We start from the raw sequence: 24,073 nt of genomic DNA on the forward strand, positions 1-24,073 counted from the left end.
GAGCCAGAGGGCTGCGCAAATGGAATATTGGGGGAAGCACAAGCTGTCGACCGTCTTACCTTCGCTACCAATCGAGTGGATTTCGATTGGAGAAATGTAATTTTCTCCGACGAAACAACCATCTCGAGTGATTACGAAGGTCCTGTCCGTGTCTATCGTGAGGATGGTCTCCGACATGACCAGCGCTATGTGCACCGACGTGAAAGATCGGGGCGCTTTAGCATATTGTGTTGGGGGTGGATGTCTTACGATGGACCTGGAGTTATAGAACGCATCGATGGCCGGTTTAATGCGGGAACTTACGAGCACATTCTGGAAAATATATTCCTTCCCTCTGCCTGAGAACGTTTTCCCGAAGGAACATTGCTGTTCCAGCAGGATAACCATCCCGTGCACTATGCTGGAAGCATTCAAAGATGGTTTCAAAGGAGACCCGAGATCGAAATCATTAATTGGCCTCCGAAGTCACCTGACTTGAATGTCATCGAAAATTTATGGGCGAAATTGAAAAAGAGAAGAATAGCCACCTATGCCCACCGACGCCCTTGAAATCGAGACGAATTGTGGGATGAAGTTGTTGACACCTGGGAAGATCTCACCGGGGATCAGAACTTATTCCACAATCTCGTGACATTCGTGCCGGATCGACTTAGAGCTGTAATAGAAGCTGATGGACAAGATTTTAAGTTAACAGGTCTCTTTTTGTTTCTTATGATTTTTGTTTGAGGAAGAATACTTTAAACTTCCAAGTAAGATTTTTTTTTTTTACGAGGTTCAGCCCACTTGTAAAACCCAGAAAATGGGCATAAATTATTCCATATTTTTCGACAAATTAGACAGTCGAGAAACTCTGAACAAATTAATTACACCTCAATAAAAAAAAGTTTTACCCGGATTCGAACACGAGACGTTTCGGTTATATAGTGGAACCAACACGCTACTATATGAGCTACCAAGACAAGATAGTGACAGCAGCAGTCCAGAATGTAGATCCCTTAGCAGGCATTTGCCATAAGGTACAGTGAAGCAATGATATTTTGTGACTCGAGCTATGTTGTGAAATCCTGGCCTTAAATGGCAGTCTTCTTCGTGATCCTTATTCTGGTCCTTGTCCTTGTTGTGGTCCTTGTAACAATTCTTGTACTATTTGTTATGGTATGTATCGTTACGTCGATATCGAGTGAACCGCGCTGTAGAACTTTTAACTTCCGACGACCAAGAATCGTCTCATTCTTTTTAAGGGTAACTGTACATGGTTAATTTGGAGTATGTTTTGTATTATTTGTTAACATAGAGAAGAAAAGTTCGAATATTCAAGACTCAGTAGGCCTATTGGTGGAAAATAGTAGTATGACCAACATAGTAGTGACTTTCAGATATCAATGTGACTCTTAAGATAAGAACTGTGATTTATATAAGTGTCTACTTTTATTATTTATCTTTAAAATCTTCAAGGTACTCACCATGTGGTTGTTTTCAATAAGATTTACTTCTATGTCATGCTCCCTGTAACAGACATTTAAACATACATCTTGATTACACAACTTTTAACACTGTATCACTTCGGAATATGTATGATAAAACTTTCTTGTGTTAAATTCTAACATCACAATAACAAAAGTAGACAACAAACACACATTCAAAGTACCGATATACAGAATACCCACAACAACAACAACACACATACACAACACATCCAACCACCCAACACAACACAAACAAGCTGCATTCCGAACAATGGTACACAGACTACTCAACATACCAATGAACCAACAGGATTAAAACGAAGAACTAAACACAATCAAATACATAACACAAGAAAACGGATACAACCCTAACATAATAGACAACATAATACGTAAGACAAAACATAATCATAAAAAACATAAGAATACAACACAAACACAAGAACACAAAAAAATACATCACACTAACATACGAAAACAAAAACACACATAAAATTGCAACCTCATTCAAGAAATTAAATTACAACATCGCATACAGAACAAATAACACTCTACAAAAACATCTTAACACACAAACAACACAAACAAACAAATACAACCACACAGGCGTATACAAACTCAAATGTAACACCTGCAACAACTTCTACATAGGACAGACAGGCAGATCATTTCAAACACGTTACAAAGAACACATCACAGCCATGACAAAATTACAAAACACCTCCACGTAATATGCAGAACACATCACAAATGCTAACCACACCCACAGAGACATCAATACAGACATGGAAATACTACACATCCAACCAAAAAGCCAGAAACTAAACACACTAGAACAATATGAAATATGCAGACACACGAAAACACACCCCAACGAAATTCTCAAACACAACTCAATTTCAGAACACACACACTCTTTGACTCTACACTATACCACACAAACGCACCCTCACAGGAAACAGAACAAGAGGCGCCAAGACCAACAACGACCAGTCCTGAGGATGACCCATAAATAGGTCGAAACATGTCTGTACGTTAGAATTTAACACAAGAAAGTTTTATCATACATATTCCGAAGACATTTAAACTTAAATAAAATATGAGTCACAGGAATACACTACATTTGTTTGATCTGGAATGTGTTTTAGTAATATCAAGTATCCACCTTTATGTACTTGTCTCTGTTCTATAATAATTGCATCTGAATTTAGTGATAAATACCTAGCAAAAAATTGTCACTAAATACGTTATATCAAAATGTCTCTTTAGTGAAGAACGGTAAAAGTTATGCATGTGAAATCTAAAAGAGAAGCGAACCAATTATAAGAACATTTCCTTGATTGCTGATAAGTACGACTTTTCGAATATTGTACCTACCTTCATCTTCATGTGAAAAAGAAAATGAGATAAGAAATAATGTCTTTTGAGGTTTATGCAAATAACTAATTTTGCTTTACTGAGTTTTACTGATTCAATCATTCCTAACTGTTCTAGAGTGAAGATTTTATTTCATGCTTTCCCCTTTCCTCTAAACGCAGAGGAGGATGCAGTATTCGAGGCTCAGTGATTCGTGATATTTCTCAACAATATAAAGAGTTAAATTAATTTAAACTTTTTTCATTAGCAAGTCAACATCATTTTTTTATTGGACTGACAGCAATCCCCTCATGCTTCATTAAGCATCTCTGCATGATGTTAAGATTTGTGTGTGGTGTGTGATCACTTCCAGGAGAATAATCAGGCTAGTCTTCCATTATGACACAGTAGATTCTCATTGTTAACGTCAATTACATATTTACTCAGTTTTTTGAACAAATGAATACGGATGAAAAAAATTATGGATAGTTTATGCAGGACAGCCCATACACCAGAGCAATCTATGCAGGAATTAATGCGTGTGTTTGATGACCAAGTGATCGTTAATTGGCCCCCGCATTCCCCGAATCTTAATCCATGTGACTTTTATCTTTGGGTTATGTTAAAATATAAAATGTATATGAACAATCCTCATGCATTAGAGGAACTTCAAGAAAATATTCGGGCCGTGATCTCCAGCATTTCAAGGCAGGAATTGGATCGTGTATTTCAGCATCTTCTTCGCCTTTGTGAGTGTTGTATTGAAGCTGGTGGAGGTCATTTTGAACATCCTACGTCTTAAGGTAAGGCAATAAACACCATTAAATTAATTTTACAGAAGATAAACTAACACTAAATACGGGTAGAAAGAATGTATGCTGGGTCCCTTAGCAGTTCAATTACCGCACAATGCCACTGGATGTTACCGCTTGAGAATAGGGCCTACGTCCCACCTGCCGGTGCCTGGGTTGCGTCTTAAGTTGAAGGCGCTGTGTATATATATATATATATATATATATATATATATATATATATGAAGAATCCACTGCAAAAAGGGGGAATGTCGAATTTATTTCATTTTGCAGGAAATTAAATGTAAACTTTGACATTCCCCCTTTTTGTGTTGTATACCAATTCGTGAACACGATATAGATCTGGAACTATCATCTGTCTTGCAGTGCAACAAAGTGTATTGTCTTGTACTACCTTTGGTCTATAGTACTAAACGTTCATCTCATTTTTCACAAATTTACGACAATCCCCCTTTTTGCAGTGGACTCTTCATATATATACTTAGGCTAGACTTCGTCAACTTACATTAGTTTGTGGTTAGTCTCTGTAAAGACTCTGATTAGAAACTCTCCTTCTTCCCCTGCATAAAACGTTGAAGGAACAATGCAGTATATACCAGGCTTCAGTCTGAAGCGACAGCTGACTTCACGAAGATCAATATAAGGAGATATGTTCACTGGATGGTGTTTTCTGAAGAAACCCCGATTCAGTGGCTTTGGGATATTATCAGGATCTTCAAGCTGTAGATGTAAAAAAGAAGTGAATAGGCCTATGCATACTATAATAATAATAATAATAATAATAATAATAATAATAATAATAATAATAAAACAAAAAAAGGTCAAGCTAAGCCAATGCAGTGTGTAGTATTAAATTATATTACTTCAGCTAATGAATTCGCGGAAGACATAAAAGCCAAAACAATAAGCGCCAATCAAGCATGAGAGCTCTCACAGAATTTTGACTAAATATATACCGATATAAATAAAAACATCAAATCACGAATATGCAACAATAATAAAAGTACTCAATCTTCATGGAAGTGAGACTTGGACATTGATAAAAACAATGGAATCATATATAATGATAGGGGATAGGAAAGTCCTGAAGAAAATTTATGGACGTTAATCAGAAAATGTCTAGTAGAGAATAAGATATAAATTCTGAATTGGAAAAACAATATAAATCATCTGAAATCTTTGCGAAAATAAAAGCTCGCAAGCTGGAATAGTTGGTAGAAGTCATTAGAATGGAAGATGGGCGTATTCCAAAAATTCTGAACTCTATACCGGGTGGTAGAAGGACAGTGGGACGACAAAAACTGAAATGCTGGATGATGTTGAAAACCCTAAGAGTCAGAAGGTGGAGGAGTAAAGCATAGAAGGAGAGGATTGGTCGAGTGTTGTAAGGGAGCTTAAGACTAGACCGCTAGACTAACAGGACCGTGAGGTCAAAGAAGAAGAAGAATCAAAACGGAAGAAAGAATATATGCTACGGTTTGTATGTTGTGCATATTATTTCAAAATCATTTCCTCTACTCAACTTAAATTACACCTACAGAATGGGCCTATATTTAAACCACCACACACACACATACACAACACATCTAATCACCCCACACTTCACAAACATGCTGCATTCAGGACAATGGTACACAGACTACTCAACATACCCATGAGCCAACAACACTACAATGAAGAAGTGAACACAATCAGATACATAGCACAAGAAAATGGTTACAACCCAAACATAATAGACAACATCATAAGGAAGACAAAACAAAAACTCAACAAACACAAAGACACACAAAACACAACACAAACACAAGAACACAAGAAATACATTACACTAACATACGAAAACAAAAACACACACAAGATCGCATCCTCATTCAGAAAACAGAAATGCAACATAGCATACAAAACAGAAAACACACTACAAAGACATCTCAACACACAAACAATATAAGCAAATAAATACAACCACACAGGCGTATATAAACTCACATGCAATAGTTGCAACAGTTTCTACATTGGACAGACAGGCAGATCATTCCAAACTCGATACAAAGAACACATTAAAGCAATAACCAGAGGACACAATACATCTACATATGCCGAACACATAACTAATGCTAACCACACATACAATAACATAAATACAGTCATGGAAATCCTACACATACAACCCAAAAACCAAAAACTCAACACACTAGAACAATATGAAATATACAGACACACTGAAACATGCCTTAATCAAATTCTCAACACACAGATCAATTTTAGAACACACACACTATTTGACACAACTCTTCATCACACGAACGCACCCACACAACAGGCAGCGAAGTTCAGATAGCGCCAAGATCTAGTAGGCTCTGAGGATAGTGCCAAGTAACACCGAAATAGCTGTAAGCCACACATGCTTACATAATTAATACGAGTAAGATCGCCATTTAATCAATTATTTACAATTTAGTATTGAAAATAAGCATGTCCATCAAAATGAGCATCATAAAAAATCAAATTAAATATTGATTAGTTCATTTATGTATAGACAAAATCTTGAGAGTTACACAATCAGACACGAAAATTCTTCAGGATGTTTTTTTTTTATTGGGTTATTTTACGACGCTGTATCAACATCTAGATTATTTAACGTCTGAATGAAATGGTGATAATGCCAGTGAAATGAGTCCGGGGTCCAGCACCGAAAGTTACCCAGCATTTGCTCGTATTGGCTTGAGGGAAAACCCCGGAAAAAACCTCAACCAGGTAACTTGCCCCGACCGGGATTCGAACCCGGACCACCTGGTTTCGCGGCCAGACGCGCTGACCATTACTCCACAGGTGTGGACTTCAGGATGTTAAAAATTATGAAAGTAAACATTCTTATTAACATATTTATACTTCTGTAGAAATGCGTAAGAGTAGTGGAAAGCAATATAAAAGTGAAGGGAATCTGAGTTTTTAGATAAAATATTTTGACAAAGCTGTCATTTTCTCAATATGTTTCATGTAAAGTTTCATGTCAGTATAGACTGGATAAGGTCAAACACCCATGTAAAACTGCCAGAACTAAACAGAACCGTAACATTTCAATAGGTACCAGGGTATTATCCAATCGAAAATAATGAGAAAGCTGATACACTTATTAAAAGTGTGCTAGAATCTTTGAACAATACAAACATATCATATAACGCAATTAAGTTACATGTAAAGAAATTATTTCGAAAATATATTCATGTTAATTGAGATGAACCAAAGCGTAGAAGGTAGATAGATATTCTCAACATTACTGACTGGCAAAGAATGACTGAAATTTTCCCTTCCCGAGTGAGCATAACACATGATTGTTTGAGATACGTCCACTAAATCGGTATCAGTTCGTATTGTGCGAGGAAAGGAAAAAGATGGGAAGAATATGCATAAATCTTCCGTTTTATATTTAGTTGGCAGGTTAAATGCAATCGATATGAAAAAAAAAATATAGACGAATGGACAAATCTATTGTTAGTCAATGTTTTTTTCTTCCTTATATATTTGAAAATAAATTATTAACGTTTAATTTAAAAGCTTTAATGAATACGTCTCACTTACATGATAAATTTCAAATCCAATGGTAAGCGTCTGTTTTCCCATCTTCCTCTGTTTTCGGCGATTCTTTTGCATAAGAGCAACGATAAGAGTACACTTGTTATCTGTGTCCCCTTCATCAGGATCCACTAATGCCACAAGGTATTGAGGATTACAGGAAAAAGTATCTATAAAAAATACATTTAAATTATATTAAATTCGAACATTTTTGTGAACTGCGGAATAACTATGATAGCTTGCTTGCCGTAGATTAATAAGTGTTACATTTTCAAAAGCTTTATTTAATTAACAGTATATCAGTGGATATTAAGCTCCTTCAATATATGTTATAATGTATAACATACTGTCATTATGAAATCACTTTATACCAGATAATAATAATAATAATAATAATAATAATAGTAATAATAATAATAATAATAATAGTTTAGATTAGTTTAATTGGTGGGATTTAAAAAGGGCGCGTCAGCTACTATGGCTATTTGCGCCCTTATCTAAAATCATTCACTAAACACGAACATAACACAATAACCAGAATGCTTAAAAGAACTAAAAAAACGTTGTCACGGTTAAAACGAGGCAAACAAATGCAGTTTCAACAAGGTGAAGCATAAAAACCATAAAAGTGAGAAGTTCTCAGATCCTAAGTAGTATTTAAAAAGAAACAATAAAACAAATGCCACCAGAAATAAATTGTCTGGAGCATTTTTAAAATGCACGGATGTAAAAGGTCCGAATGTCTAATTTGTTAAAATCATATACTAAAAATGTAACCTCCAGATGTAAAGAGTCTGGAGGATAAGTAAAACGGGTCATAAAAAACTACATCACCTTGTCAAGTCCTGTATTCGATAAAAATCTCAGAACTGCACTTGTACAATTAAAATCATTTCCAAGAGCATCACATAGAGTTGGCCGAATTCAGTACTGCCGACGGGCACGGTCGTATTTTCTACAATGTAGTAAAAAGTGTTCCACGGTCAGTGAAACATGGCATAGATCACACTCCGGCTGAGGCTCGTCACGTAGGAGATGGCCATGCATCAGATGACAGTGGCCATTCCTCAACCGGGTGAATAAAACTTCTTTGTGTCATGACGCTCTTGAGGACGAATCCCAAACGCGAAAGTATTCTTTATTCTTCGTAATTTATTTCCCTCTTGTGCAGACCATTAGCCTTCCCATTGCCACCATAACGTATGTTTAAAATAATTTTTACTATCTTGCCACCTCTCACGCCAATACACCTCAGATCCATTTATAGCACCGTCCCTTGCTGCAGCATCCACTGCCTCGTTTCCAGGAATGCCAATATGACCCGGAGTCCACACTACTCCAATCTCATAGTGACAGGTTAGAAGAGTGTGGAAAAGTTTCTGGGTTCTCAACACAAGCGGATCATCAGAATTCAGACACTGCAGGGACTCAATGGCGCTTAGAGAGTCGGAGCAGATAAGGAATCTGCCCCGGGGTTGCCTAATTTAAAACAATAAAACTCTATAAAAAGCATATGATTCTGCGGTAAAAACACTGGTGTACTGGCTCAATTTATATTTTAAAATCTGTCCATTTGCAACAAAGGAACAACCAACACAATCATTTACTCGGGCTCCGTCAGTAAAAACTAAAGAATAATTTGGATACTGTGATAAAAGTTCACTAAAACGAAGTCTATAAACAAAAGCTGGTGTAAAATTTTTAAAACATCAGCTCAGACTTACGTCAAACATGGGACGTCGCATAGTCCGTGGTGGAGTGGTGATGTACTCCAGTGCGCGAACTGTTGGCAAGCGGATGTCGAGCTCGGACAGCACGAAACCGCACATCTCCTGGATGAAGTCTCCGTGGATTTTCACTGTATCGGCCGTAAATAGACAGATGGTAAAAGGAGCCGTAAGAATTGTGCTCGGGCTGTGAGCGAAGCTTAACAGCATACGAGCACAACAACAAATTACTTCGCCGATACACTGATGATTCCCCCTCTTCGCAATACAGGCTCTCTATCCGACTCGTTCGGAAGGCCCCTGTTGCGAGTCGTATCCCATGATGATGAATAGTGTCTAAGAGACGTAACTTGGATTTACTTGCTGAGCCATAGATAAGACACCCATAATCCAGCTTTGACCGGATAAGAGCACGATAAAGACGTAAAAGCACTATGCGGTCTGCACCCCAGCGAACCCCTGACAATAGGCGTAAAATATTTAACGATTTTTCGCAACGCCTTCTCAGATCACGTGTATGCGCCTCCCACGTTAATTTATAATCAAAGATAAGACCCAAAAAACCTCGCCGTGTCTGTATACTGCAATTCCACTCCATTAAGACGCAGGTCACGATGTGGATGGAATCCACGATGGTTGTAGAAGTGCACACACTGCGTCTTTTGAGTGGAGAATCTAAAACCATTGCGAACAGACCACTCTTATAGCACGTTGATAACCAGTTGCAACTGTCGACCGATGGATGGAAGGTATCGGGAACTGTAATATAAAGTGAAGTCATCAACGTACAACAGAGAAGATACTCGGTCACCTACACAATGGGCAATGCCATTGATCGCAATGCAGAAAAGAAAAACGCTTAATACAGACCCCTGCGGAACGCTGTTTTCTTGAAAATGTTCATTAGAAAGTGTGGTACCTACTCGAACCCGGGAATACCGCTCTGCCATGAACTTTGCAACAAACGTTGGGAGACTGCCACGAAGTCCCCAATCATGCGGAGTTTGCAGAATGCCATACCGCCATGTGGTATCGTAAGCTTTCTCTAGATCAAAGAAGACCGCCACAAGATGTTCCTTCTTGAGGAAAGCATCTCTAATGGCGGTCTCCAGCCGAACAAGATGGTCTGCGGCTGATCTGTGCTTACGAAAACCACATTGGATAGTAGATAATCGGTTTTCCGATTCGAGTACCCACGTAAGGCGTTTACTTATCATCCTTCCCATAACCTTGCATACGCAGCTGGTCAGAGAAATTGGCCTATAACTGCCAGGTAAAGAAGGATCCTTTCCCGGTTTCTGGACAGGGATTACAATGGCGGAACGCCAATGAGATCGAAATACACCCTCTGTCCAGATTCTATTGTATATCGCAAAAAAAAAAAAAAAAAAAAAAAAAAAAAAAAAGAATTTTCCGGCTGGCGGAAAATGGCGAAGCATGCGGTTATGGATGTTATCAGGGCTAGGGGAGGTGTCAGGGGATGTGTCTAGTGCCGCCTCCTGCTCCTCGGATGTGAACGGTGTATTGTAATGTTCTGTGTTATCAGATATGAAGTTCAGGTTTCGCATTTCCGGAGCATCTTTGATTTTCAGAAATTCCGGATCATAATTATTTGAGTTGCTTATCTGTGCAAACGAGCTGGCGATTGTTTCTGGAATGTTATAGGACTGGTGATCGTTACTCCATTACTTAAAATTGCCGGAATTGCAGAGTTACGTTTCCCCATTATCCGACGGACTTTGTCCCATACGATGTTAGATGGGACGTTCTTTTTCATAGAATTGACGTAGTTTGTCCAGGACGTCTTCTTAGCATCGCATATACTCCGACGAGCTTTGGCTCGAAGACGTTTAAAGTGGACAAAATTTTCTTGGTCGGATGGCGTAAGGCACGTCTGCGGTCTCGGATTGCATCTCTGCAGGCATCCGTCCACCAGGGGACGGAGAAGCGTTTTGGCCTGGAGGACGACCAGGGGATAGATAATTCCGCAGACTTTATAACGACATTTGAGAAATGTTCCACTAAGGAGTCCACATTTTCTTGTCGGTTATCATCGTATGATATGGACTCCGAAAATCCGACCCAGTCCGCCTTTTTAATAACCCAGTTTGGAGAGCGAGATTCCGCAGGACGTAAAGTGGACATTCGCATTCGAATGGGATAGTGGTCACTACCATGTAGGTCGTGAATCACAGACCATTCGAAATGCGTGGACAAAACTGGGCTACAAATGGAGATATCATGGAGTATGTACCATAAGCCAAGGAGAGGTGTGTTGCTTCCCCTGAATTCAGGGTAACAAGATTTAGACGGGTACATACCTCTGCTATTTTATTTCCTTTGTCGTCATCGGAATTTGAGCCCCATGAGTGGTGGGATGCATTGAAATTCCCACTACCAGATATGGAGCAGGTACCTGCGAGAGAATGTCTTCAATTTCCTGTACTGAGAAGGTGTGTCTGGGGGCATATATACAGAGACTATTGAGAACTGTATGGAAGGTAAAGTTACTCTAGCGGCTATGCATTGGTGTGGACTGTTAATGTTGATAACAGAGGAAAAGATACTTTGGCTGAGTAGGAGAGCACAACCTTCATTGGCACGAATACCGGCAAGGCGATCGTACCGGTGAACGTAGTATCCCGAGATACTCAGGGAGTTTTCAGGCCGGAGGTGTGTCTCCTGAAGACATAAAATAGCAGGGTTCTCATGATAGATCAATTGTTGTAGTTCTGTGCATCTGCTGCGCACACCGTTCACATTCCACTGTACAATATCAGTCATAATGGGGAGCTAAATTATGTTGGTGGCTTCACAGGGGATCTTCTCTGCTTATCTTTTCTATGAATTGGTGCCTTTGATTGCGACTGCTTAGCCTTCGACCGTGGCGACTCACTCCCAGATTGTCGCACACCTGATCGTGACCTTGATCGACGGCGGGATCGAGACCGTGATCTCGACCCGTCACCCGAACAAGGAGTGTGACGTCGCGGCGATCTACCAGGCCTTGAATCTTTTTCTGTCGCCACGTCAGTGATCTTTTTTGGAACATAAGGCCTGATATGAAGGCCACACGAGTCGTCTGACTCAGCAGTCTGTGTGGCAACTTCCACATACGTCTGGGTAGCGATCTCAATTCGCTTCCCAGGTATATTTGGAACAGGTGGCATTTGTGTAAAAGCGTCAATCCCCTCTGTTGCTTTTTTCAATAACGCTGCATAGGATTTTTCCGTCGCCTTTTTCTGTTGATCTAAAATACGCTTACGCGCCGAGAAAAACGTAATATTTTCCCGGACTCGGAGCTCTTGAATATCCTTCTCTACCACATACTTCGGGCAATTTTTAGAATTGGAGGCGTGGTCCCCAGAACAATTCACACAGTGCTCGGCGCCGGCACTTGGGCAATCCCCGTGGTCAGCACCACCGCACTTTGCACATACGATATCGTTAGTGCAATGTTTTTGCGTATGTCCGAACCGTTGGCACCTAAAGCACCGCATTGGATTCGGCACATACGCACGAACTGGGACACGCTCGTATCCGACAAGGATGTATTCTGGTACGACAGGCTTTTCAAAGGTCAAAAAGACAGAGCTGAGGGGAACAGTCTGTCCGTCCCGCTTACGTAATAAACGGTAAGCCTTGGACACAGACTACTCCGCCAGTTCTAGTTGGATCTCTTCATCAGACATACCGTCCAGAGAATCCGTATGCACTACTCTCCGCGTGGTGTTCAGCGAGGAGTGACGTTCGACTTTAATAGGGTAAGACCCTAGCAACTTGGCTTTCAACAGCGTCTCACTCTGTTTTTGGAGATATTGTCTCGACGAGGAGACTACCGTTGCGTAGGCGAGTTGCATTTTTGACCTTCCCAACGAGTCCGTCGAGTGCGCGTCTCACGTACAAGGGAGTAATATGCTTCATTGTCTTTTCTGTTCCGTCCAAGGTGATACCGATAAACTTCGGAGGCGGCACTTTGACAGTTAGTTTCTCAGGGTCCAATTCCATAGTAATTTTCGTCATAATATGACCACCAGTGGTATCTATTCCTGTCTTCTGTTTCTTATTATTTTTTCTGAGGGAGGAGAAGAGGAGCGCGAGGACATTTTGAACTGGCCCCCCTCCTACGGAGCCGTCGGCGTCAGCCTGCCACCGGGGGGGGGGCGGAAGAAAAAGACACCTAAAATTCTTCTCGGTCTGTGCCAGCCGTGGGGACCCCCCACAGTCCGATCCCAAGCAACCCACTTCACGCAAGTTACCCTTCAAACTGGTCATTACACACCTAATGGCAAGTCTTACACCAGAGGCGTGTCGCAGCTTTATGCCCCTACCACGGGAATAACAGCCCGTGGCTCTCCAGTCTACACTACACACCACCGCACTATTCGGATACCTCCGACCCACCCACCAAGGCCGGAGCAATCCGAGACAGCACGCAGCTTCAGGGGACTTGTGGTTGATTACACTGCGACACTCATAAGTCAGCGGTAACACGTCGGGGCGGTATATTCGCCCCAGTGAGCAGAGTCGGTCACCGGGACGTCTAAATCGCCCCGGGCCCCCATTGGGGCTCTACGTGAGTGTACTTGACGTCTGCTCCGGGCTCGGCACCTAAACTTGCATATAGGGGCAGTATGAAGGGTCCACTATTGCTTCGTTGCTGGGCACCCTGTCGGGCCGCACAAGTTGGAAGTCGCGCTCGAAACCATGGGACAGGACCACGGCGATAGGAAAGATCCCCGCTGGTGAGACGGGAGTTATAAGCCTAAGAACCTTAACCTAAGAATGAATATAATGAACTAGAAGAGGAAGAATAATGTAGCCTTACCAGGCATTAACAAATCCCGTCATGTAGGCGGACGTGGCAAGAACAATACAGCGGGGATGGAGAGGTGAACATGGCTGTGATGATGTGGTGGGCGTTCCGCATGCAATGGTGGCCGGCGAGGAGAAATATAGCGATGAAAAAGATGAGTGAATGAAAGGGGCTGGGTGGTGATAAGGCGATTAATGTCCGAAAAGAAAAGCACGAGAGCCACATTGCATCCCCCGGTCATCAACTTGGCAAAACCCACCTCGACCGGTATAATAATAATAATAATAATAATAATAATAATAATAATAATAATAATAAATAGTGTATGATGTTTTGATGATTGATAACTAATATGTGTTATGAGCTCACGTTTTATCCTAATTTCTGTCACATATAGTTTTTTTTTACAATATAATCACTTTTACTTCACAAAATTTATCGCTGAGATCATTGCAAGCCAGTAGGGAATTAATCTACTGGGAGGTAATTTATGTATTATAGGTTATTAAATTGGCACAACTGCTTATGCTTTGTATAAGGTATAATATTTTTTGGAATCAACGAGCTAGAAGTCATACACTGCTCCGCCAATTTAGTGAAAAGCAGAAAACAGTATCATCTCTTGTTATGACGAGAAACCAAGAAATCATGTCACAAAAGTTCACGTCACAGTATTTTTGACTAAACAAATATTATTTTATGCCTTGTTGGGAAGATTAAGGTAATATTTATTTACTTACTTATTTATTCATTTACCCTTGTATTTATTTATTATTGTATATATATATATATATATATATATATATATATATATATATATATATATATATTCTAGGAAATAAAATTAATTTGTACTAATGTTGTATCAGATTCACTTTTCATAATGAATTGACAGCTCTTAAATTTTGTTTTTTGTTTTTTCATTTTCATTTATTGTATTCCTTAGATCTTACTTCAGCATCGAAGCTTTAAGATGTGGAACAAGTCAAGCGTTACACGATTTTTGGTGAGATTAGGTGAGGCCGAGATTTCGCTATAGATTACCTGACATTGGCCTTATGGTTGGGAAGAACCTTGGTAAAAATCCTACCAGGTAATCAACGAAACGGGAATCTAATCCAAGCCCGAGTGCAGCTCCGTATCAACAGGCAATTGCGTCTGTCGACTGAGCTACGCTGATGGCTCTACAGGAATGTTCAATACAAATAAGTAGTTGAGCTATACAAAAGAATATATAATACTTAGTAAGCAGTGGAACTATACCAAAACACTATACACTGCAGATTAATTTAATTTACAAGCCTAAACAATTCTTCAGCAGAGCAATATAAAATTATAAGCCTGCAAGTATGAGTACTATAAAAGGAAACTGTCGCCTTCAACAGAGGAATTCAACAGCGATCGAAACAGTGCGCAATGATATGCGTGTTCATAGCTATTGTAAATTTTAAGAAGTGAATATTGTCTTTAAGTGCTCGTGTTGTCTTGCACTGAAGAACGGAAACTTTTAAATTCAATAATGAAACGGATAGATACTGCATTTTTATTATAATCTGGAACAATGATTTATTTTATTTCTTTATTTATTTACTTATTTATTTATTTAATCTGACAGGATAGAGGCCATAAGGCCTTCTCTTCCATCCTACCAGATAGCACACATAAATACAAAAAATACAAACACTGATGAAAATATACAAATTATATTAAAGCCCTATAGAGTGTCAACAGGGTCAAAAGAACACTATATAAGCTCTCATCGACATAATACAAGAAAACAAAGATATCAATGAAGAAAGTGCTAACTAATAATAATAATAATAATAATACTAATTATTATTATTATTATTATTATTATTATTATTATTATTATTATTATTATATTACATATTATTTGCCAATTTTACAACACCATAGTTACAATATTTATTATATGGCATGGGTTAATCCGAAGTTGCTCAACCTGACCAGTGTTCAACAAGCAATTCCATGAACTAGAATGTGATTCTTTAATTTAAATTTCAATTTTTATATTGTCCGACAGTCTCTAACATAGGTAGAGAATTCCAGAGCCGTGAAATCGATACGGTATGTTGAAAGATGATAAGTAGAACAATGTTCTGTGTAGAGGAATAGAGAGAAGGTACATGTTCTGGGTTCGAGGTAGTGAAAGGTAAACAAAACGAGATGCTAGATAAGAGGGTGTGGAGGTATGAATGATTTTCAATATTAATAAGAGGAAGTTTAGGAGTCTTCTTTCTTTAACTGAATTCCAAGACAACAATTCTAGTGACGGTGTTACTTACTAGCTTTTAATGAACCCGGAGGTGAATTGCCGCCCTCACACAAGCCCGCCATTGGTCCCTATCCTGTGCAAAATTAATCCATTCTCTATCATCATATCCCACCTCCCTCAAATCCATTTTAATATTATATTTCATCTACATCTTGGCCTCCCTAAAGGTCTTTTTCCCTCCGGTCTCCCAACTAACACTCTATATGCATTTCTGGATTCGCCCATACGTGCTACATGCCCTGTCCATCTCAAACGTCTAGATTTAATGTTCCTAATTATGTCAGGTGAAGAATACAAAGCGTGCAGTTCTCCGTTGTGTGACTTTCTCCATTCTCCTGTAACTTCATCCCTTTTAGCCCCAAATATTTTCCTAAGCATCTTATTCTCAAACACCCTTAACCTATGTTCCTCTCTCAGACTGAGAGTCGAAGTCTCACAACCATACAGAACAACCGGTAATATAACTGTTTTATAAATTCTAACTTTCAGATTTTTTGACAGCAGACTGGATCATAAAAGCTCCTCAACCGAAGAATAACAGGCATTTCCCATATTTATTCTGTGTTTAATTTCCTCCCGAGTATCATTTACATTTGTTACTGTTGCTGCCAGGTATTTGAATTTTTCCACCTCTTCGAAGGAGAAATTTCCAAATTTTATATTTCCATTTCGTACAATATTCTCGTACGAGACATAATCATATACTTTGTCTTTTCGGGATTTACTTCCAAACCGATCGCTTTACTTGCTTCAAGTAAAATTCCCGTGTTTGTCCTAATCGTTTGTGGATTTTCTCCTAACATATTCACGTCATCCGCATAGACAAGCAGCTGATGTAACCCGTTCAATTCCAAACCCTCTCTGTTATCCTGGACTTTCCTAATGGCATAGTCTAGAGCAAAGTTAAAAAGTAAAGGTGATAGTGCATCTCCTTGCTTTAGCCCACAGTGAATTGGAAACACATCTGACAGAAAGTGACCTTAAACTCTGCTGTATGTTTCACTGAGACAAATTTTAATCAATCGAACTAGTTTCTTGGGAATACCAAATTCAATAAGAATATCATATGAAACTTCTCTGTTAACCGAGTCATATGCCTTTTTGAAATCTATGAATAACTGATGTACTGTACCCTTATACTCCCATTTTTTCTCCATTATCTGTCGAATACAAAATATCTGGTCAATAGTTGATCTATTACGCCTAAAACCACACTGATGATCCCCAATAATTTCATCTACATATGGAGTTAATCTTCTCAAAAGAATATTGGACAAAATTTTGTACGACGTCAACAAAAGTGATATTCCTCGAAAGTTACTACAATTAGTCTTGTCCCACTTCTTAAAGATAGGTACGATTATGGACTCCTTCCATTGCTCTAGTACAATTTCCTTTTCCCAAATAGCAAGTACAAGCTTATAAATTTCGTTAGATAATGCGCTTCCACCCTCTTGTATTAATTCTGCTGGAATTTGATCGATACCTGGAGACTTGTACTTTTTCAGATTTTCTATCGAAATTTCGACTTCGCGTAAAAAACAGCTTGTTACGAAACCTTCAAATAAGCCTCGGAATGGGACTGAATCTCTGGCACGACCACAGCAAAGGAATAAGGTTCTGAGATTTGATACTTGGAATGTTAGAAGTCTATATATAACAGGAGGGGTAACATTAGTAGCAAAAGAACTAGCTAGATATAGAATAGACTTTGTGTGGGAACACAGGAAGTTAGGTTAGATGGGAACGGCGTAACACAAATAGGAGATTACTTATTACTATTTAATACGAGAATAATTCGCACCGGCACCGGGAATCGAACCCAGGACCTCTCAGCTCTGCGCGCTGAGCGCTCTTTCCAACTGAGCTATGCCGGGACACGATCCACGGCGCCAGCCGAACTCCTCTCGTAATGCTTTTACGCCTTTCTTCCTGCATTTGAGACGATACAAGTCATGTATGCAGGAGCGCATATTTAAATGACTTTGTGGCCATATTCAACATCAGTTTGTGACAACTGCTATACTAAAAGCCAGGTTATGAACCGACTAAACCGGAAGCAACATTCTGTTGCTCTCTTTCTGAGCTCTGTTGCCACACAGTGGCGCGAGATTCAAAGCGTGTTCAGCGTTTGTCACCGATATGTTTAAAATAACTACTGTATATAGTTCTCGATAACATTATCAACAATATTAGTAATTAAAATTACTGTTTTTAAGAAAGCACGAGCTAATGACGCTGGTACGAAATTCGACTCGTAATGCACGTGGTACTGCGAATGAACTGGCTACACTGTCTCCGTGATTCCGTTGCCAGATTTTCGTTAACAGACGACATTTTCACGCGAGGTCCAATGAAAAGCTCCGTTCTCGTTCTCCCCTCCACCGCCCCCCACACTCAACGTGTCATCACTGCACACGCTACCCCTCTAACCCGCACTTTCCTCTCGCCCTCCAAACTACTTCCTGTTTAGTCTATTCATAACCTGGCTTTTAGTATAACAGTTAATACATCACATATTCATTTTGTATGAGGTCTCGCCTACCTCATTGAATACTACACGGTTACTATGAAGTAGCCAATATGTATTATTACTATTTAATACGAAAAAAATTCGTACCGGCACCGGGAATCGAACCCAGGACCTCTCAGCTCTGCGCGCTGAGCGCTCTTTCCATCTGAACTATGCCGGGACATGATCCACGGCGCTGGCCGAACCCCTCTCGTAATGCTTTTACAGCCTTACTACCTGCATTTGAGACGATACAAGTCATGTATGCAGGAGCGCATATTTAAATGACTTTGTGGCCATATTCAACATCAGTTTGTGACAACTGCTAACAGTTAATACATCACATATTCATTTTGTATGAGGAGATTACTTGTTGTATTATGGGGAAGGAAACGATAGTCACCAATTAGGAACAGGATTCTTTATTCATAAAAGCAGTAAAAAAGGTCGAATTTATCAGCGATAGGTTATCGTATTTAGTACTTAAGGGTAGATGGTGCGATATCGTATTTATAAATGCTCACGCCCCTACAGAAGAGAAAGACGACCATATAAAGGATAGCTTCTATGAGGAATTGGAACATACTTTAGCTAAGTTACCTAGATATCACATGAAAATTTAATTGGGAGATTTCAATGCTAAAGTGGGATGGGAGGATATTTTTAAACCGACTATTGGAAAAGAGAGCCTACACGTAACTAGTAATGATAATGGAATTAGGTTAGTCAACTTTGCCAGATCAAAAAATTTAATTGTCAAAAGTACAACATTCCCCCATAAGGATATACATAAATATACTTGGACTTCTCCAGATGGATTGACACATAACCAGATAGATCACATCTTGATAGATAAAAGAAGACACACTAGTATAGTAGACACTCGAACTTTCAGGGGGGCAGACTGTAATTCTGACCATTATTTGGTAATTGGAGAACTAAGAGAAAGACTATCAGTACCCAAGCGAGTAGAGCAACAAGTTAATATTAGAAGATTCAATATTCCGAAATTAAAGGACGAGGAAACTAAGCAAAATTATCAGGTCGAAATTTCAAATAGGTTTGCCATATTAGCAAGTTCCGACGAAGTTGAGGAAGAGTTATATGTTAATAGCGTGTGAGAAAATATCCGAGATAATATCAAAATTGCATTGAGTCTACCACAAAATAATTTAATTGATGCAATAGATTCTTTTCATATTCAGCAGTTACGATAACCTCAAGTTCACAGCTTTATTAACGGGAGACAAGTTAAACTGAATACTAACTATATATATATCCTCAATTCTATTTATGAACAAGGTAAAAGACACTTATTTACCTAGGTTATTTGAGCAACCTCCTGCAGTAACATTCTTGACCCAGTCTCCTTCAAACATACTCATTTTCCACATGTGTTGACCACCTCGTAGTGCCATTCCTTCAACCATAGCATCAGGACTCAAACTACAGATCTCAATATTTGTAAATCTTTCCGAAAAATCTTTGAACGACATCCAGAATTCGCCGTCATTATCAAAAGTTAGATCTTCATTTTTCTTCTCTTCATCTGTGACAAGTTTCCATTCCTTGGACCTGGTGGTAAGAAGTATATAATTACTAAAGTACATATTTGTACATTTATCCGGTGATTTTCACGAAAGGGCTATTTTTTTATTAAAGAATTGTTTAAATAAACCTATACCTATATAAAAACACACATAAACAATTTATTAATTAAGTACATTTTCAATTTCCTGAATACTTTACGTAGGCATATAAGACAGTTGTCCGTTGCTCACAGCATGTTCTCGTTAATATGCTTAGTAACAAAAAGATTTAATTTAAAGCTTTTCCAATATTAAACCTAAATTTGGCATGGCAAGATTACAATTATAAAGTGATTACTGAGAAATTAAAATCTTTTGAGAACAAGAAGAATACAATATAAAAGTCAACTCTAGGCAAGAACAGGTGTGTATAGCATAGTGGTCATCAGAAACTTGGAGATTACTTTATTAAAAACAAGATGTGCTAATATTAAATTCATAATACTAAATACAAATATTAATGTTTACACACAGAATACTAAAATTTTATTAAATGGAATTAAACACAATATGTACAGAAAATTATTCTATATGTGAATTCATTGGAGATTAAGGAACTGGATTATAATCTTTGAGAGGGATACATGTCAGTTTCGAAAATATTATTGTCTTGTACAGAAAATGACAGAATAAGGGAATTATTTATTGCAAAGTCAATTCTAAAAGCAAATATCAGAGTAGGTCATACCCATAAGAAATTAAGTAAATTGATAAAAAAAGAAATCTGAGGAAAAAAGATAAATTTTTGTATATAATAAACAAGAAATGAGAAGAGAAAGTTAAGTCATAAGTATATTTATGTTATAGGCCTAATAATGATTAGTTATTCTGTATAAAAATATAAATTTTGACTTAGATCGCAAGGGCTAGCTTAAGAGAAATAACATTGTATTAATATTAATAGTACTCGTAAACTAATTGTTAAGGAGAGTACCTGAAAAATATAAATGTCATAGGACTGTCATTAATGGATGATATATAATTTATTCATATTTTTATGACAATAAACCTGATAACCTTAAGCTTTTCAAATCATACATGGAAGATTTCGTAGCCTGGTATATTTCAAGTAACCTTGTGCTGAGTATTCCGTAACTTGTATATTTCTTATTGTTCTTTCTTTATTTCTCCTTGTGATGTTCTTTTAGTTCTGTTTATATTTGATAGGGTTCGTTATTATTTCCGGTGTTTTGTGGGTTTTTCCGCTAGATGGGGCTTCCCTAGCTAGTATGTCGGTTACGAGATTAACTCCTTGACATTGGGTTGGAAACTGAGTACCTGATTGGCTAATTTGAATGTAACGTTTCTTCCCTTTCTCCTGGGATTGCGTGTCGGCTGCTTGGTGCAGCTCAGGCAGTCCGTTGGTTGGCGGCGCCGCGAATCTTTATTTAGGGCGGCTTTTTTTGGTTAAATTGGAATTAATCTATGAACTTGCCTGTTTCCTAGATACGTAACCATAGCAGCGTGACGCTATTCATAGAATGACACTGCTGTGTGCTTTGCATTGTTATAACTGCATACAAACAGTACTGACAACATAAAACCTTAACTACAAAATACTTAATTGATGAACTAGTGGACTTATTCCTTTGCTGTGGTCGTGCCAGAGAACAAGCCCCTACGTCTCGGCTGCGCGAAACGAGGAAACCGGGGCAAATTGAACGCTGCGCTTGCCGCCATATTGTTGGAGAGCAGACAAATAATAGCAGTACGTAAATCACGCAATTTAACGCTGTGATGATCTAAAATTGACATATTATGGCCATTTTCGACGTTTAACGTAAAATTAGGACGAAATAAACATATTCAAACTTTCATTGATATGTGTTAGAACATTAAAGAAAAGAAAATACGTATGCAGCAATTTATAGAAAACATACTGATACATCCATAAATAGGCCTACACAATACACATTATAGATTGTATAATTTTACGATAATCAGCAAATTGTTAGGTTTCAGAGAATCTAAAATTATATTACCATACTAACTCTTAGATCACAAGACATAAATATATGCACCTTGATTACACAAGTTCTTGTTATAATCAAATTCCTAAGTGAAATAAATATGCGATAATCAGTATAGACTTGTTGTTAAATTTTAGAGAAACAAAAATAAATTATATTACCGGTACTTTTAGACCACAGGACATAGGTAATCTGGCAAAATATAATATGCTAAGGTAGCCAAATTACATTGAATTCATTCTTCAATTAATAAAGGGAATGCTATCAATTATAAAAAGTATCGGTACGTAATACATTGCAAACAATAGGTAACGTGAAGACCTAAAAACTAAACAATCACTTTATGCAAGATAAAAAAAACCACATACTTTTTATGTGTGGATTTTTTACATATTGTATTTTTATTTTAAATAAATAAAATAGATATATTATCATTGCTTGCGGAGTGATGGTACATAATTTTTATGCACATATGCAATATCAATGAGATGCCATTCCTTGCTTTTGTTAATAAAATATATCCGGCAAAATGTAAAATAGTTATTTATAGGTGAACTCTGAATCATAAATTCACAAAGGAGGCTTAGCTATTATAGCTATTTCTTTATTTATTATCTGTATATTTATTTATCCATATATGGATCTTGAATGAAAGTTTATTATCTTGCAGATAAATTCATTTACATAATAAAAACAAAAAGTTATCTTTCCACTAATGTTTTAACATCTGATGTGTAAGTCTAAATAATTCACTCAGTGGGATTTCTCTAGTCTGATATACCTGTACTAACAATTAAGTATTCTTTATTGTCGTAAACTACTGATTGATTTTTAATGATATTGATATTGTAACAACAGAGATAATATTATATCGTACCTTTTGCAAATAGCTTGGAAAATTAAACAGGGATGGTATTATCGCCGCGCTCTCAGGGTTAACATTCGGCAGGTCTTTGAGCGGCCTCATGCGTTCGGCAGGTCTTTGAAATTTAATTGTATTATTGTTTTCAATTTCTTGTGTCGCCGCTCCAATCACTCGCCTCAATTTCAATAATGCAACCAATAAGCTGCTTCAATTATTATTAAATGACACTTACTTGTCTAATCCACGTAGACTAAACCCGAGGTTGCAATGTCTTGTGCTGAGGACGATCATTAAGGTATGAGATTAAAAATTATTATTAAAGAGTTATTATTAAGAGTTAAGAAAGCCAACGTACTCGTATATGAAATAATAATAATAATAATAATAATAATAATAATAATAATAATAATAGCCATTTAACAATATAACAAACTAGTGCTTATTCTTATCGAGAAAGTAGACGTGACAACGTGACGCTTAGAGTGAAACCTACAGAGCAACAATCGGTCGGCAAAATTATTTTTTTAAACCACACCGCACGTTATTGTATGATGCCGACATGTTAAGCATGAGTCCGCGGCGATAATATATCATCTTTCAAAATTATATTGCCATTACTTTCACACTATTCACTAAAAACACCCGAGATAAAACAAAGGACAAGTATGACAATCGTGTTTGCCGCTCTATTTCTACCAGTAGCATGGCGGCGTAAACATGCGCAGACTGGTTTCAATTTTGGACAGCACACCAGCGCTCTGTGTGAGTCTAGTATACTATTATAACGTCTTTGCCAGAGAATCAGTCCTATTCCGAGGCTTATAGTAGGGATTCGTAACAAGCTGTTTTTTTTTACGGTGATGGGTTGTTAGCCCTTCGCCCAACCCCCAAGCTGGAGGACCACCCCTTATCGGCTGTCCACGACTGCTTATTCAATATATTCGCAGCTACCCTCCATATCTGGAGGCCGTCTCCTCTATCCGCAACCTGAGGACGCGCCATGCCGTGGGACCCACCTTACAGGGGTAACATTAGTAGCTAAAGAACTAGCTAGATATAGAATAGACTTCGTGGGAGTACAAGAGGTTAGG

The 24,073-nt window shown here is 38.2% G+C and overlaps 1 protein-coding gene across 3 annotated transcripts in view; it reads right to left on the bottom strand.

Moving 5' to 3' along the window:
* Positions 1 to 24,073, bottom strand: part of LOC138690980 (calpain-B-like) — a 173,285-nt gene that overhangs the window by 58,774 nt on the left and 90,438 nt on the right. For all 3 annotated transcript variants that reach the window (XM_069812598.1, XM_069812596.1, XM_069812597.1), the window contains exons 8-11: positions 19,880 to 20,133; positions 7,214 to 7,377; positions 4,140 to 4,354; positions 1,464 to 1,506 (exon numbers count right to left, since the gene is read on the bottom strand). In XM_069812598.1, coding sequence (XP_069668699.1) covers positions 1,464 to 1,506; positions 4,140 to 4,354; positions 7,214 to 7,377; positions 19,880 to 20,133 — 676 coding nt within the window. The remainder of the gene's footprint in view (positions 1 to 1,463; positions 1,507 to 4,139; positions 4,355 to 7,213; positions 7,378 to 19,879; positions 20,134 to 24,073) is intronic.

The sequence above is a fragment of the Periplaneta americana genome, chromosome 16 (genome assembly GCF_040183065.1).
Source record: "Periplaneta americana isolate PAMFEO1 chromosome 16, P.americana_PAMFEO1_priV1, whole genome shotgun sequence".
NCBI lineage: Eukaryota > Metazoa > Arthropoda > Insecta > Blattodea > Blattidae > Periplaneta > Periplaneta americana.